General features: G+C 58.8%; 1 protein-coding gene across 1 annotated transcript in view; it reads right to left on the bottom strand.

Annotated features, from left to right (window-relative positions):
• Positions 1–15443: 15443 nt before the first annotated feature.
• GRIK3 (glutamate ionotropic receptor kainate type subunit 3) overlaps positions 15444–17021 on the bottom strand; it is a 225202-nt gene continuing 223624 nt past the window's right edge. Inside the window, exon 16 of the mRNA XM_062193266.1 lies at positions 15444–15638. Coding sequence (XP_062049250.1) covers positions 15444–15638 — 195 coding nt within the window. The remainder of the gene's footprint in view (positions 15639–17021) is intronic.

Genomic DNA, 17021 nt, shown 5'->3' on the forward strand with positions numbered 1-17021 from the left:
TAGCTTTTGCCTCTTCCTCGCGAGTGACCTTGAACAAGTCTAGTTCCGATTGTCAGTATCTTCATCTGATAAACAGAAACAATTGCATCTCCCCCCGCCCCCCTCCAGGCCACGTGGGAGCACTCCAGCAGGCCCTGGGTGGGACGGGGCAGCCACAGGTCCACAGGGCCTCTCTGGCTGGGAGCTCCCTGGGAGCCCTGTCTGGGGAGGGAACCACAGTCCTGACTGCGGGTGGCCCTGCCTTCATCCGGAAAAGAAAGATCAGCTGGAACATGAAGCTCCCCCAGCTTCTCGGAGCGTCACGTCCCCGGAGGGAGTTTGCGGGCCGAGTAATGTATGGCTCCATTTTTAGATGTTGCCGAATTCCATTTGCCGGAGATCTGTGTTTTATTGCCGTATCAGTGTTTCTAAATTGCACTATATTTTCTTAGCTTGATGGGAATTTACAGCACCCGGATTGAAGCGAAATTGGGCTCTCCCCGAGGCTCAGAAATCACCGGGTCGATTGCTCCATTGCTCCGGCTGCCGCCCACCCCCACAGGTGTTTCTGCTAATTATTCAAATTATGAAGACATGGGGGGGGGCTGAGGAGGGCTGTGGGCGGGTATGTGGCTGCTCCCCCAGGGGCATGAGGGCAGCCCGGGAGGAGGCCGGAGGCCAGGATGTGGGGTGCTCGGGCAGGGAAGATCCATGCGGCAGCCAGCCTGCACCTCGTGAGTCCCGGGGAATCCTAGACTTTAGGCTGCTGAGCGCCGGCTCGCGAGGCTCCACGCTGTGCCTTAGAACTCCCTTTTGGCAGCTCCAAAGTACTTCTGTCTTCTTTAGTCTCCAGGGAGGAAAGCAGGACCGGGACTGTCACGTCCATTTTACAGATGAGGAAGCTCAAGGCCCCGGGGGGAGCAGGTCACACTGCAGAGCCGAGATCAGAACCCGGGACGGCGGCTGCCTGCTGGCTGCACGCGCTGTGGGCTGTGGGCATCTGCTCCCTCTGCATTTCCATACTAGGAACTTGGAAGATTCGCTCTCACTTTTCAGAGCCCCCAGGATGCACCGGGTGCCACATGAGAGACCCTAGGCGTCACCTTATTTAACCCTGCAAGGGGTGGACGTTCCTCGGCCTGTTTTACAGACTCGGGATGCTGAGTCACTTTTGCAAGGTCCTCTGGTGACTCCCAGGAGGTAAAGCTGAGATTCCAGCCCAGGAGCGTCTGACTCCAAAGCTTGCTCTTGGCTGCCACACTGGACAGCTCCTGGTGACCCCAGCTCTTCCAGCCCCAGCTGGTGCAGGAACGAGCTGCCCGCCTATGGGGTGGGGATCCTGGTGCGTCCTGGGGAGGCAGACAGCACCTGCCTGAAGGTGACATCCAGCCGGCCGTGGTTTGCATAATGCAGGCTGGGACGCTGGGGCCCCACTTCCCTGGCTCCAGCCTCCAGGGTACCACCGGGGCATTGGACAGAGAGAGGAGAGAGTCGCAAGAACCCAGCTGGGGACTGCGGGAAGCTGTGGCCCATCCCTCTGGTGGGTCCCGGCAGTTTATCTCACTTGGCATGATGCTCTGTCTAAAAGCACGTCCGACGCTTTGTGCAATAAACTTAATGGACTTCTCCATCTCGGAGCAGCTGAATTCTCTTGGAGCAGATGCTGAGGGTTATGGATGTTCTAATTAGGAAGCTGCCTTTGGCACTGAGGGAGGGAGGGGAGGCTTGCGATGTTCCGCACGCCATGCAAAGACCCCCTGCTTCCCCTAAGCTTGCCGGGGCAGACGCGATGCGACAGAGGAAGGAGGACAAGGCGTCGCCTCCCTCTCCTGGCTTCCACTTCCCTTCCGGCACTGACGGTTCTCACCATTTAGCCGGAAGTGACCAAGGGGGCCGAGCACGCTGGCCACAGCCTCCTGGGGCTGAGCAGCCACAGCCGGGTTTAGTGTTGTGATCAAATAAAACTTACAACGAAGTTAATCTGATGCATTTATTGATGTGTATCATTGTTATTGCGCTGCACTGCAATTAGGCAGAAATGGTAGGTCGTTCCTGTGAGTGACTCTAATTAGTAATTCGCGCTTTTGGCCCAATCAAGTTGGCTTGTTTTTTTTCTACAGGCACGGAAGTTGTCTGGTGTCTGCAAACAGCATGGATATTGACTGTTTTCCGAGCCAGCCACTCATCTGTTTCTTCACTCATTTACCAAATCTACGGAACGGAGGCCCCAGACTGGGGAGACTCATTCTGCCGCTCCTTGGGTGATGGGATGGGGTGGGTGGGGGGTCATGGCACTGCTCCCAGCCTCAGTTTCCCCATTTGCAAAGTGGTGCTGGCATCCTCTTGCTCTTGGGATTACGGTGAGGATCTCGTGAGCTGGAGGGCGCAGAGAGTGAAACACAGCCCCAGACCTGGAGCTGCTGCTGCACCAGCCGCAGCTAATTATTATTACTAATAACAACAACAACTTCTCCTGGAATAGAAGAGGTGAGGACTGAGAGCTCTCAAGCCCTCCAGCCTCCCAGGTGAGGGCCTGTCCCTGGGACTCTGCAGACACGTGGAGGTGCGGGTGACACAGAGGGCACAGGGCAGTGACAATTGGATTATGGTGACTGTTGTGACCTCATCCTGACCCACCGTGGGGTGGGGCTGTGAAACTTCCGGTCTCCCCACTGCCCAGTCCCTGGGAGCTGAGGTGCTGGGCCAGACGTCCCTGTAGACCAGGAAAGCAACTGCCCAGGGCACAGTGCAGAGGAGGCTGCTGTGCAGCTACAGGTTCAGTTCCTGGCCCCGAGGGGGCGCTGTTGGAGTCGAGGGAGTTCTTAGCGACTGGTGGCTTTACGGGGGCAGGGGGAAAGTGCAGGAGCCGGTCCCCTCAGCTCCGGGCCACAGGCACTGGACTGGCACTGCACCGGCTCAGAGGAAAGTCTCTCCACGTGTGGGAGGCGCTGGACTCATGGGGAGAGGATGTGCTTGGCCAATGCACTCTGTGCTGGGAGAGCATGGTCTTGGAGACGGCCTGAAGCAGGCAGGGTTGTGTGTATGGGGGGGGGGGGTTGCCAGCAAGGCCAGGGCTATGGGAAGGAGTGCAGGGAGGGCCAGGCAGGGACCCCAGTGCTGGAGCAGTGAGGGGCTGCAGGGGGCCAGGCGGTAGGTGTGATTGCTTCTGAGCCCGGGAGCCAGACTCAGCCCTCCACACCTCTCTGAATCTCCGGCAGGTTATTTGGCCTCTCTGAGCCTCTGTTTCTTCATATGTAAAATGGGGTCACAGCAGGTGCTGTTGTTGTCCTGCTCATGTACCTGCCCTTAGCACTTCTATGCAAGTGGCCCAATTTCCCACTGCCAGTTTCCCAGGCCTTGTTCTGCCCCTTTGTCCTGGCCCTGACCCACACTGTGGTATCCTAGAGTGCCTGGGGTTGGTGGCCACTTCTGGGAACCAGCCCTAAACCAAAGATTGCTGAGGCTTGGTGTATATATACCCTCACTCCTTGAATGGGAAAGTCTTAAAAAAAAAAGATTTACGTATTTATTTATTTGAAAGTCAGAGTTAGAGAGAGAGAGAGAGAGAGAGAAATATCTTCCACCTGCTGTTTTACTCCCCAAATGGCTGCAGTGGCTGAGGCCAGACCAGGCTGAAGCCAGGAGCCAGGAGCTTCATCCAGGTCTCCCACGTGGGTCCAGGGACCCAAAGACCTGGGCCATGTTCTGTAGCTTTCCCAGGCTATTAGCAGGAAGCTGGATCAAAGGGGAGCAGCTGGGACACGAGCTGGCACCCACACGGGGTGCCGGTGTTGCAGGAGGCGGCTTTACCTGCTGTGCCACAGTGCCGGCCCTGGGAAGACTTGAGCTGCATGTTCTACACTGGGTCCCAGAGTTTCCCCCAGGACTAAGCTCCAGGTAGCTGCACCCTCTGCTGGGGCCTTCCCCTGGGCATGTCGTGCTCCATTCCCTTGTCTCTGCTTGCATTCCAGTGCTTGTTTCACGACCCACATCTGGGGGACCACAGGCCCTGGGGCTGGTATGGTGTCTTCTCCATGCACCACAGTGGTGCCTGATGTGGGTCAAGTATCTGATACACTTTGCTTCCCATCCATTCCGGGGGAAGTCCCGGCAGCTGAGCACTGAAGAGCTCCAGCTCTGGGAGAACAGGGGACAGAGGCCTGGGCGACCCTGGGCTGACACTTGGGCCTTTGGAGATGAAGGGCGGGGGGTGGAGGAGCGGCCTGGGAGCTGGTGCGGCGGCAGGCGGGGTTCCATGGTGGGGCGGCTGCTCCGGAAGCCATCTCCACGGGGACCTCCTCATCCCGGATCCTGTCTGGAGGCCAAGGCAGGCAATAAATCCCCTTGGCGGAGCTGGTCTCAGCATGGGCCACCCTGCTGAAAGCTTCATCAGCGGCCTCATTTGCATAAGATAATGAAATCGCAGTAAAAATAGTCAAAGAAAAAATGGCCTGGCAACTTTGTTTCCATAATGACAGATGCTTCTTAAGCACCCAGCTTCTGTTTCCCAGGGAAGTGTCATCAAGGCCCCAGGGGAGCTGCGTGCCCTGGCCCAGCCTGGTTGGGGAAGAGGCACCTGCAGCCCTGGGAGTGCCCCAGCCCTGACCTCCTCCTGCTCCTCAGCTGGCTCCTGCGGGAGGGCAGGGAGGGAGCCCCTGCTAGGGATGAGAGGGACCCCACGCCAGGAATCCTGGAGCCCCACACTGACACCTGCTTTCGTAGGAATCTTCTCTTTCGTTCTCAGCCGAGCGCACCGAGGCTGTCCAAGCAGGCAGAGGTGAGCAAGCTCCTACGGCTTGTGAATTGCCCACGACGGATCACTTGGTCAGAAGAAGCTGTAGAGGGGCCTGGGGCCTATTCTGAGTCCCTGTGTCCTGTCTGGGCCGCCGTGGGAGGTGGCCGGAGAGGGGGCAGGCCGGTGACCTAGATGGACCTGCGGGAGGTGGGGCTCAGGCCTCGGCGCCCTGAGTGGGGAGAAATGGTTGGGGTCAAAGGCCAGGGGTGTCTGGGGTGGAACCCAACGAGCACCCGGGACAGAACTGTTCTGCCCAGTCATCTGCAAGCCACCAAGGCTTTGGCAGCAGAAACGACCACCACAGTGACAGTGGACAAAACTCCAGACATGGGAGAGGTCTCCCTGCTCCGAGGGAAATCTCCACTCCAGGTCGCTTGGCTAGGCTGCGTGGCTCCTTGGCCCTGCCCCACCTTCCTTCTGGGTGCTCTGGATGGAAGCTAGACTTCGGGTTCTGATTCCTCCAAGGAGGCCATGGCCTTGACACAGATTCTTTGCTTTGGAAGCTTCTGCGAGGCCCATCTGTGCGTCTCCTCCTAAAATCCATGTTTGCAAGCACCGCTCACCCTCCCTCCCTGGTCAGCTTCCTCGTGCTCCAGCCGCCTGGCCTGTCTGCAGTAGGAATCCTGCAGGGGGTTTGGCCAGACTCCCCCAAGCCCTGTTGTTTCCCTTTAGTCACTTCCCACCCGCTGACCCAGACCCGGCTCCTGGGCTGCGGATTCCCACTTGCCCTGGCTGTGGCTGCATTGAGTCCTGTCCCTGACCCCAGCGGGCCCTACACCTGCGGTGACTGTCCTGAGTGAAGTCTCCCTTACCGTGCTTGGACAAGTCTCACTGGGTTGTTTACAGCCTCACAGGGTGGGAGAAGGGAACCTAGCAAATGCTCAGGGTGCAGACGGGCCCTCACTGGAGCGAGGTGGCCAAGGGGAGTCCTGTGGCCACTAAGGAAGGGGCCCCTGGGCAGGCACTGAGGCCCGTTGGCCAGGCTCCGTACTGGACTCATGCAGCTGGAGGCTGGTGGCTCCATTCCCCAGGACTCCCTGCGGCTCCTTGGGGCTGACACTAGACACAGGTGTCCAGGCAGAACCTGGACCCCCCTTTTCTGTCTGGTGGTCCCTCCCCAGCTCCACGGCCCCCTCTGGCCTGTGGAATCTTTGGTCTAGCTCGGGAGGTGGTGGAATGGGAGCGTCCAGACCTTTTGGCCTTAGATTGGGGACCCAGCGCTTTGAACTTGAAAGCTGAGTGTTTTGCTCCCTTAGCTTTCTGATTCCTCTGTGCCTGGGCTGTTCTGGCCTTCGGCATGGTGGCGCGGTGTGTGATTACTCCTCACCTGTGCTCTGCATTACAGGCTAACCTTGGCTGAGCTGGACTGTGTTCTGGGCAGGCACAGTCCTCAGAGATGGTCTTAGGGTTCCCAGCCTGCAGCTCAGAGAAGAGCCGGAGCAAGGGGCAGAGCCTGCAACGTTCAAGTCCGGAGTCCTTGCTCTTACTGCCGAGGGCCGGGGTGGGGCAGGGCTTGTGCATCAGTCCATGCAGAGCAGCCCTGAGTGACCCTGAAGCTTTTTTTTTAAAAGATTTTATTTATTTATTTGAGAGGCAGCATTACAGTGAGAGGGAGAGAAAGAGAGAGAGAGAGAGAGAGAGAGAGAGAGAGAGAGAGAGAGAGGTCTTCTATCTGCTGGTTCACTCCCCAGATGGCGGCAATGGCTGGAGCTGAGCTGATCTGAAGCCAGGAGCCAGAAGCCAATTGCTTCTTCTGGGTCTCCCATGTTGGTGCAGGGGCCCAAGCACTTGAGCCATCTTCCACAGCTTTTCCAGGCCATAGCAGAGAGCTGGATTGGAAGTGGAGCAGCCAGGACTCGAACTGGTGCCCATATGGGATTCTGGCGCCACAGCCAGAGGCTTAGCCCACTGTGCCACAGCGCCGGCCCTCACCTTGAATCTTGCAGGGTGTGTGCATCCCCTCCAGCACACACATCTAACGCTAGAGGAGAGGCCTGGAGTGGGAGGCGCAGGGAATAAGCATCTCAGGTGGGCAAGAGAAGAGTCAAATGGGGCTGCTCAGCTCTTGGCTGCTCTTGAAGGGGGTGCGTGGGGCTTGTAGCTTTGGATCTCCCCTGTGAGCCTGTCTGTAATGCAGTCTCAGGCCCGGCCAGCCCCAGGGGTGTCCAGAGCCTTCATTTGAACAGGATCTGCGAGGGATTTGTACGCCCGTCAAAGCCTGAGAGCTGCGGGCTGACTGCCACCTCCTGGATGCAGCCCTGGCACAAGACCCCGCCGTGCTCTCTGCGGAAGGGAAGGCAGAGGACTTGCAGTGGGGACGTTTTCTCTCGGGGTAGCTGCTGTTGGGCCCTGGAGCTGGCTGATGGTGGTGGTGGTCACTTCCTGCCATGAGCAAGGAAAAGGAAAGTGTGTGGGGGGTGGCCTGTGCTTCCATCAGACCCCTCTTATTAACAAAGCTTCAGGGGCCGGCATTGTGGTACAGCGGGTTCAGCCACCGCCTGCGATACTGGCATCCCTTGTGAGCGCAGGTTCAAGTCCCAGCTGTTCCACTTTGGATCCAGCTCCCTGCTAATGGCCTGGGAAAGCAGTGGAGGATGGCCTAGGAGCTTGGGGCCCTGCACCCACGTGGGAGTCCCAGAAGCAGCTCCTGGCTTCAGCCTGGACCAGCCCTGGCTATTGCTGCCATTCGGCAGATGGATGATCTCTCTCTCTCTCTCTCTCTCACTCGCTCGCTCTGTCAATCTGCATTTCAAATAAATAAATAAATAAATCTTTAAAAAAATCCCCTGACCCTTCTGCAGCCATGAGTCTGAGTGGTCTCTGCTCCTTGCCACAGCCTTGGTGACTGAGGAGGCCCCTTGAATGTCCTGCTCCTGGGGCCCACTGAACCAGAAACTGGGAGCCAAAGTTTGTTCTGCTTCCTGGAGACGGGGAGCCTACAGTACTGATCCGGGAGAGGCCAAGGCAGAGACGAGCTGGCACAGGGACATGGCACAGCCCTCATACAGTCCGTGGGCAACCCAGGGAGAGTGCCTGGTGATTGGTGCTGTGGGGGCCAGGGTCTTCCTGGGAGAGGGAGCAGGGAAGCCCCTGGGAGAGGGCAGCCTCCTGCTCTGTTCTTGGGAGGCGGGGTGGGGAGTGGCCTTGCTTCCTAGAGGGCAGAGGCGTGGGCAGAGCGCGCTAGGCCAGGGCGGGCAGCCAGGGGCAGATGGACTATGAGAGGCAAAGTAAGGGCTTCTCAGGGAGGCTGGGGGCTGCGTGGGTGCTGTCGTCCCCTAGCCCTGTCCAGAGATGTTCCGCACCACGCCAGTATCCAGAGAGGCCTGGCTGACCCTCGTGCAGAGCCCAGAGTGCCCCAGATGGGCTTCCGGGCTAGGCTCTGAGCCCCAGAGAGCCCCAGCACACAGTTGGCCCTAGTTTCCCTTTTTCATCCTTTTTCCCAATGCCAATCATTGCTATCCATTGTTGGCTCATTCTGTGCTAAGTAATCTACACACTGATTGGTATGCTTCAACCTGGGGCCTTTCCTGAACCCCTACCTGGCTTGGAACCATGACCACTTCCGGGGCTGTGGCTCCAGGGTAGACTGGAGCTCTCAGACACTGCAGCCCGCAGGGTCCCGGCCTCCTCGCCTCCTCTCCAGCCTGCAGACGTGGCTGGGGCCTTTGCTGGCTTACTGACCCTGGTTGGCTGAGGGAATAGGAGCCTGTGCCTTTAACAAGAGGCCTGCCAAACCCATAGCCTTCGGTACTCTGCCAAAGCAAAGGGCCTGGGTTGTATTCTGCGACCCCGCCCCCTCCCCTTGGTCAGAGCTGATAGGACCACACTGGCCAATCACAGCACTGAGGAATGACAGGTCAGGAAGAGGCCGGATGTGAGTCGTGTGGACCGGCGTCTGAAGTGAGAAGGGAAAGGGGCACAGGTGGAAGGACCCTCCTCTGAAAACCTGAAATCCGGAATTCTAAACATCTTGAGTGTTGCCATGACAAATGACGCAAGTGGCAAATTCCAGATCAGACCTCCTGGAATGGGACCCAGTGCAAGGTGACATCCAGTGTGGATGAGGAATGTACAACCCATGGATTCCGTGCTTAGACATGAATCCTTTCCTCAAGATACGGTATTTTGTACAGGCAAGTGTTCAAAAATCCAAAAACAAGAAAACATTTGGGAGGAGGGGGACTCCACCTGTAGCTTGTGTTAAGGACTTAGCACAGCACCTGCATTTGGGAAGTACCCAGCACACACCGCTGCCTTTCTGATGGTGTCTAGGGGGAGCCTGCAGGGTGCTGGATGCAAATCAGTCTCCACCAATCACCTCGTCAGCAGGAGGCCTGGAGGCAGAGGTGAGGCAGAGATATCTTCCTGTTCCCTTTCGCTCCCTCTCGGGCTGCTCCAGTCCTGGCTACAAGAGGTTCTCATAGCGACTCCACTGTCCCTCTTGCATTTCCTGGGGGGAGGAGAAGCAACTCTGACCGGGGCTGGAGCCGGCAGCTTCTCCATGCAGACTTTCGGAACCCCGGGTGGCAACTCCGGCATGGGTCTTTCCCTCCAGCTCCAGGTCTTGGCTCAGAGCTTGTCTTGCCCTGGCTAGGTGGGTCCTGGAGGCCCAGGCTGGCCTTGCTCCATCATGGCTTCACGGGAGTCGCAACCCCCCATATTCAACTCTGATCCGTATGCAGTTTGCACGTCCAGAGAGTAAGCATCTTCAAGCTTCCTCATTTCTCACGTGCAAAAGCTCAGGCAAAGCCTCTGGGCAGCCGAGCCTGGAGGAGACGCCCACTGGACCTCACCAGCCAAAGGGGAGGGTCAGGCAAGGACCTGGCAACTTCCAAGGACGCTCTGTGGGGGAAGATGAGCCGGGGAGGGACCCGGCCACCAGAAAGGAAGACAGAAGTCACACAGACTCAAGGACCAACCGGGCAGCCTCGCTATCTAAAACGAGACCAAGGACCTGGGCTGGAGCCACCCACCTGCCAGGAAGCAGGGTCTCCAGGACACTGTGATGGGAAGACGCTAACGTCACCCACTTGGCACCTCTAGTTCTAAGGAGAGGAAAGAAATAGCAAATGCATTTCAAGGGGACCTTGTTTTCTAGAAACATTTCTTTATTTAAAATTTAAAACCATATTACTTCATACAGCAAACTGTGCACTTGGATATATCACAGTGTCTTAAAAAGGAAAATAATCGGATTTGTTTGGAAATTTATTTACATCAGCCTAGAATGATTGGCAAGTAACACAGTTACTATGAAACCCAAATTGTTACAAAATGTTTACAAAAAACTATATTCATAGAAATTCTGCATGTCCACAAAGGGTATCCCCTGAATGGCCCAGAGACCAGTGTGTGGGAACCGTGGGGGCGTCCAGGCACGCCGGACTGGTGGAGGGACAGGCCGGGGTTCTCGCGGGCCCAGGGTGCCGGAGGGGGGGGCTCTGCCATGGAGGGTTCAGGCAGGAAGTAGGCCCCGGCAGAGGCGGGCTGGAGACTTGGAGCACAGTGGCACGGAGGCCCCTGGGGAGCCAGGACAAGGCCCTTGGCAGGGGCTGGATTCAGACACGCTTGGCCGGGGGCCCTGCAGGTGGACCCAGGGGTAGGAGCGGACCACAGGATGGAAACCTGGGGCCGGAGCTGGGGGAGGGTTCCTGACCCCAAGGAAACCCTGCCCTGGGTCTCCTCCTCCTGGTGTGCCCCAGCAGTGTTCAGGCCCACGGAGGGGCTCTGGGACTGGAACTGCGAACAGACAGCTCCAGGCAAGCCAAGGCCAGAGGCCTGCTGCCTGCTGGGTGCCCTGCTGGGGAAGTGTGGCCGACGGGAGAGGGGCAGGCAGATGGCCTGGGCTCTGCTGGGGCAGAACCTGCCCTCCTGCCTCTCATCTGCCTGGGTCCCCGGCTCTGGGAGACAGGGCAAGCTCTCAGCTGGCGTTTCACTGGAGTCTATGGCTGCGTCCCCATGTCTGGAGGCCTCAGTATTCCAATCTGTGAAATAGACACAGTGGGGGGTGATCTGCCGTCTCTGTTCTAGAAGGCAGGGCCCATCACCGGGGCCAGAGGATGTGGTGTTGCATGCTGGGAACACCCTTGGGCCATGCTTTTCCCATGGGGCTGACCTAGATGTGACCTCTGCATGTGTGTGCAAGTGAGGATTGGGGGCACGACAGGCGGAGCCTGGCACCTACCTGGGGACTCTGCAAAGGCTGCACGGAGGCCTGGGGAGGGGCCCTCTCCCAGCCCTCTGCTTGCTGTGAGCTGCCTGGGCACTCGAGTTCCGTCCTGGCACCGGAGCCTCCCAGCTGTCCCGCCTCAGGCTCCCAGGAGGAGACCAGGGCCCTGGGCCACCCCTGCCCACCTCCACCTCCCCGGCAGCCCTGTGTACTTCTGCCCTGTCTTCCTCAGGGTCTGCGGCTCAGATGGAGGTGAGGCCTTCCCCATTGCCAAGGGGATCTCTGCACCTTCCACCTCGGACCCGGCTGCGCGCCCGCCCCTCACCTGGTCCCCAGCCACACTGGCTGGGTTGTGTACGCTCTGTGTGTGCAGACGTGCGGGGGAGGGGTGTATACACAGGGGCTGCAGGTCATATGTACACTGTGCATATATATATATATACAGAATATATATATATATATTTTACATTCATATATATATTGTACAGAACAGTAGCCTTCTACCTAAAACAGTTTTGTGACTCCACGTGGAACTTAAACCCCAGGGCAACACCAGAACTGACCTGAGGGCTGGATGCAAACCGCCTTGGGGACAGAGGGCAGGGCCCTTCCATCCTGGTGAGTGACTGGGCTCGTTCCAGATGTGCACCCACCCTGCCTGGGTCTTCCAGATGTGCCTGATCCAGAGACCACCCCCACCCCCCACCCCTGGCAGAGCTGGAGCCGCCAGTGCTTGCGTGCATCCATGGTTCTGGGCCCAGACTCAGATGTTCGATTCGTAGAGCTGTGGCTCCCAATTGCCAGGCCCTTTCCAGGTGTGTGGCCACCCAGGCCACGGACGGTGGCCGGAAAGTCTGGCCTGTTTGGAAGCAGCTTGTGTGGATAGCTGGGAATGGCTTGGGATTGTGGGGATCGACTTCATGCTGCGCGACGGAGCAGCAGTCAGCGGCCCCCTGCGAGGGAGCAGCTCCTGGAAGATGCAGGGAGGGGCTCCTGGCTCTTCCTGGTGACTGTGTGCCCCGGTCTGACTTCGGTGTTCCTGGCGTCTCAGGGGGCAACGGCTTCTAACTTGTTGGGCCTTTCCCGCCCCAGGCCAGGGTTTCCATCTTCGAGGGCCAGGCCTGGGGGAGGGGGCCAGGATGTGCTCTTCGGGCTGAGGCGGTGAGGAGGGGGTGGCTCTGCCCCCTTCAGAATTTCAGAGCCCCATTCCTGGGCCCAGGGGGCAATTCTCTCGGGGGCCCTTGCAGAGCAGGCCGCGTGGACAGTGACAGAGCTCTCAGGGTTGTCTTGGGACCACCTGCAGCGCAGCAGCCAGCAACAGGTCAGGAGCAGACATAACGGGGGGCTCTTTGTGCAAAGACCCCAGTGTCTTGGCAGGTGCAGGCATCTTCTCGATGCCACCCCTCCACTTGGCCAGCTGGAGCAGTTGGAGAGCAGGCACTGGCACTGCAGGCAAGGTGGGGGCGCTCTTGTGTTCAGGCCTGGCACGTGGGACCGGGCAGGACAGTGCAGCACCTGCTTGGCGGAGTCCCGCCTTCTGCTCCTACGCTTCCTGTCACTCATCGGTCAGTGCCTCTCGTGGGTGCTCAAGTGTGCACGATATCCCCGGCAAGGCAGGTCTCAACTTCAGTGGCACGGTCTGCTCGACCGGGAACGCCCCCTGCCCGCCCCTCCCACCGCACAGGTGTAGCATCACCTGTAGCCCCCTGGGAGAGACTCAGCTCAGGCTCGGGCAGAGCTGGTCTCCGCTGCACTGGTCTCTAGGACCAACACAGGACACCATGCACAGGTTGAACCTGAGCCGCACCCAGGGACATAAGGAAGGGGCTCAGGCAACCTGCCACCAACTCCCTCGGGGAGTCCAGACACCACAGCAGCACCGTTGGGGGCCGTCTCCTAACTGAATTGTGCCTCTATTCAGCCATCCTTCCTCGTTCCTTGTAAGAAAAACCTACCCCACACCACTTCCCTTGCTTCTTCCCATAACAATCTACTTGTGTGCATAGCCTCAGAAGAACATGACACATTCATAGAGCATCATGCACAAAGCACGCATGTGTGTGCGTGACGTGGGTGTGGATGTGCTATGAAACTTGTACAAAGTAAGACTGTGGGTACCTGTGCTTGGTGGTGGCGAACTGACAGGTCCCTTCATAAGAACCCTATTTTCTGGGTACTGCAAAAACAAAAAATGTTTGCCTTTCAAATAGCAAAAGAGGCACCAGCCATGAGCTCCCCCTAAAGGCTTTCTCCCCATGTGGCCCGTGTCCCTGTGCATCTGCCCACGCCATGCAGAAACTGTGACAAATGTCTGTCCCACGATGGGGGGCCTTGACGCTTGCCTTCCCTACTGGCTGTCCGTCTCTGCTCCTGCCGTGAGCTGGAACACACGCGTGAGCACACTCTCAAACTCCTCTGCCACAGGGCTTCTCACGTGCGCATGCACTGATCCGTGTTGCACGGCTGCCTGCTCCCCCTGCTCCTTGCACACCCAGCCTGCACACACATATGTACACACACTTGCATGCAGGCCTTTGAGGTCATGGCTTCTCCTCTTAGACACATGTGGCCGTGCTGCAGGTTTTCTCTTGCCTCCATCCTGTGCCCTTCAGTGCACAAATGCACACATACACATACACACTCATGCATGCACACACATGCTCACCAGTTCCCCTTCCCAACATGGCTTCTCCTGTTTTTTACATAGAGGGGCTCCTGCTGCCGGTCCAGACTCATCTCCCTTATCCTCAGTTCACTGGTGGGCAGGTGTGCAAGCGTGTTAACACACACGCAGTCCCAAAGGAGCCTCCGGTTATTGCATGCCCTGGACTGTGCCCCACACCCTGCTCTGCCTTTCCCCCCATGCCCAGCGCTCACCCAGCATGGCTTCTCCTATCCTTCCTTGTGTCGGGCGGGGCTGACTACAGGGGGCGGGGCCCTGGAGCTCACAGAGCAGAGGAGGGACGGGCCCCACCCCGTCCCCAGGGTCTCCTGTTTGGCTACAGCTGCTCCTCACCCCAGCCGCGAAGGCCCCTGAGAACCCAATGCTGCTCTTCCTTAGCCAGGCTCCCCAGGCAGCACCAGGAGACAGGCGGCAGGGAGTGGCTGCAGCCAAGGTCCCCTCCCTGGCTCACAGGGAGCTGGCAGGCCCCGTCACACTCTCTTTAAGGACACTTTGCACCTGACCTTCACGTTCTAGTCACAGACCTCTAGGGCACTCGTCACAGCAAGCTGCAGCTCGCAGGTCCTCGGGCCCCCCGGGGCTGGGACCCCACCGGCTGCTGTCTCTGCCTAGGCCCTTAGGCTCACAGCACTCGGGACAAGAGACCAGGGGCCAGCACGGCCCGTGTCTCTGGGTGGGAGTCTTTGGCTAACTCTCCGGGAGGCAGCTTCTGTCTCTCCACTCTTTGGGCCCCTGCCAGCTATGCCAGCCTGGCCCAGGAAGCTTCCCTCCCCTGGGGTGCACATTTAGGTCTGAAGCTAGGAGGCAAGGGGTTCCTAAGTCTCCACTGGCCTTTCCAGCAGACCCCAAGGTCAGCCTGTGGCAGACCGAAAGTGCTCTTTTGCAGAGAGGTGTCGTGATGGCCACTTCAATCCTGGCCACTCTTCTGCTTCTGCGACCATGAAGGGAGGCTGAGGCCAGCCGGTCAGGAATGGGGAGCTGCACAGATCCCAGGCTCCCCCATGCTAAAGGGGTTTGGAAGAGACGTGAGCCAGCGAGGTGGCAGCAGGTGGCTTGAGAGCCTATGGGCATCAGATACCAGCTGAGTCTCGGGGCATCTGTCGCCAGACTGAGGGTCCTCTCTGTGGCCAGAACGTGGGCGAGGATTTTCTGTGCTACTTCCCCAACTTCCTGGAGACTTTCTAGAGTAGAGAGAGCCATCAGGAAATTGTCCACCGGAATCCAAAATGGCGGCCTCTGTCTTCCTTCGCTTTCCCAGACTCCTCTGTTCCCCTTCGCCCAAACGGGGGCTGCCGTGAGCGACATCAAGTCCAGAAGGCTGGGACCCTGTGGTCAGTCTGTTCGGTCCATGCATATGGGATGGCCAGCCCTCATCACGGCTCCCACTGGCAACCACGCCATAGCGACCTCAAGACGCCCAAGGTTCGTGTCTCTGGTCTCCAGGTCAAGCCTGGGGGCCCAGGCTCTTGGGGAAGAGGTATCTCCTATTTTCTGTGGCCCCTGCAGGGAGCTTCGCAGGAACTTCCGACCCCACCGGAGAGCGGAGGGACAGGTGAATTTGGCCTGAGAGAGGCGTGTGCTTCCTTTGGCCATGGCTATCTTGGCTGGCAGTTCTAGAAACCCATGGAAGGAACGAGAATGGAGCCTGCGCGGCTGGCCTGCTGGTTTCCTGCTTAGGGATGCACAGATGGCTCCTGACCCACCAGGAGCCGCGGCTCTGGTCCCCGAGCCCCGTGCGGGGACAGGGAGCACTCCTTCCAGTCTCCTCTGCTCCCCTGTGCCTCACCCCAGGCCTGCAGTCCCCACGCCCCCCGTGCCTAGGGGAACACTGGGGTTAAGGAGGAGCTGCAGGTCATGGTGTCCTTGCCCGGAAGCCGGCGGTCGTTGAACGTGTGCATGTTGATGACGGCGTCCGTCTTGACCATCATGGGAGGCTGCGGCTTGTGCTTGACCCGCCGCTGGCAGGTGAGCGAGAAACGGATCTCGTCGGCCACGGTGCTGCAGAAGGAACGCTGGGGGCGGGGGGAGGGCGAGGGAGGAAAAGGGGCACACGGGTGAGGCTGGTCCTGCGGCTCGGGCCAGCTCCTTGCCCTCCTCCCACAACCTTGCTTCGGCCACCCCATCCTCTGTCCCTGTGGGGGATCAATTAGTTCGCTAGCTGTCTCTCTAAGCCTCACATTCTGGTTTGGAGGCTACAATAGGTAGGGCTGGTAGTGTCATCTTATGCCCATTTCACAGATGAGCAAACTGACGCTTTGATCACCATGCACGGTCAAGTCTGAGGAGCTCTGGCTTACCTGTCTGAATTCTTTCCCCTGGACTCTCGGGGCAGGTACAAGCCACTTTTGGTGCCGTGAGCCAATCCCCCCAGCAGACGGCCTGGTCCACAGACAGGGCCCCAGGAACACCTTAGGCATGCGCAGGTGCCCTTCTGCTGGGAGGGCTTCTAACCAACAGCAAGAGCCCCGGTCCTCCCACCCAGGAAAGCCCAGCTCTTGCTTCTCAGGTGCGTGGGAGGCAGGTCCTTGTCGGGCTGATGGGTGGCAGTGGCCTCCTGGCCTGGACCTCTGCAGGTGGCCGAGAGGGCCTGCCAAGTCCAGTGTTGCCATGGATACCAGACGCAGCGGCTCTGTGGAGGCCCACTGCCAGAGGCTGCCCTACAGGGGCCGTGGGGGCTGCGATTGCCCAGTGAGGCCAGGGCGGCCGCCGTACACAGGCTGTGGGTGCGGGGCAGTGGAGACCTGGCTTTGAACTCTGGCTCCACCTCCTCCCACGTGTGACCTGTCACAACACTGCCTTCCCTCCACCCGCCTTCCTCCCCGCTGCAAATGCTCGTTAAGGGTCTGCTGTGTGCCAGGTGTCGCTCTGGGGCTTGGGCATAGGGCAGTGACGGCGGGGAAGGTCCCAGCCCTCCGGGAGCGGGGTCTAACGTTGGGAAGGACACAGACATCAATCGTGTGAACAGATAAATAAGCACAGCCCGTGATTAGCTCTGTGACAATGAAGCAGCAACATGGGAGTGGGGACAGGGAGGGAAGCGTACTTGCAGGCGACATGTGAGCTGGAACCTGAATGGCCAGGAGGCGTCAAGAAGAGGGGACGCTGGGGGCTGGCGTTTGGTGTGGGCCACATCCTATATCAGAGTGCCTGGGTTTGGGTCCTGGCTCTGCTCCCAATTCCAGCTTCCTGCTAATGTGCCCTGGGAGGCAGCAGGCGATGGCTCAAGTCACTGAGTCCCTGACACACATGTGGGAGACCCAGTCTGAGTTCTGGGCTTCTGGCTTTGGGCTGGCCCAACCCCAGCTATTGTGGCATTTGGGGGTGAACCAGAGGAAAGGATCTCTCTCTCTTTCTCTGTCTCTCTCTCTCTCCCCTTTTCAAATAAAATCAATCCA

This window comes from Lepus europaeus, chromosome 5 (assembly GCF_033115175.1).
Source record: "Lepus europaeus isolate LE1 chromosome 5, mLepTim1.pri, whole genome shotgun sequence".
Classification (NCBI taxonomy): Eukaryota; Metazoa; Chordata; class Mammalia; order Lagomorpha; family Leporidae; genus Lepus; species Lepus europaeus.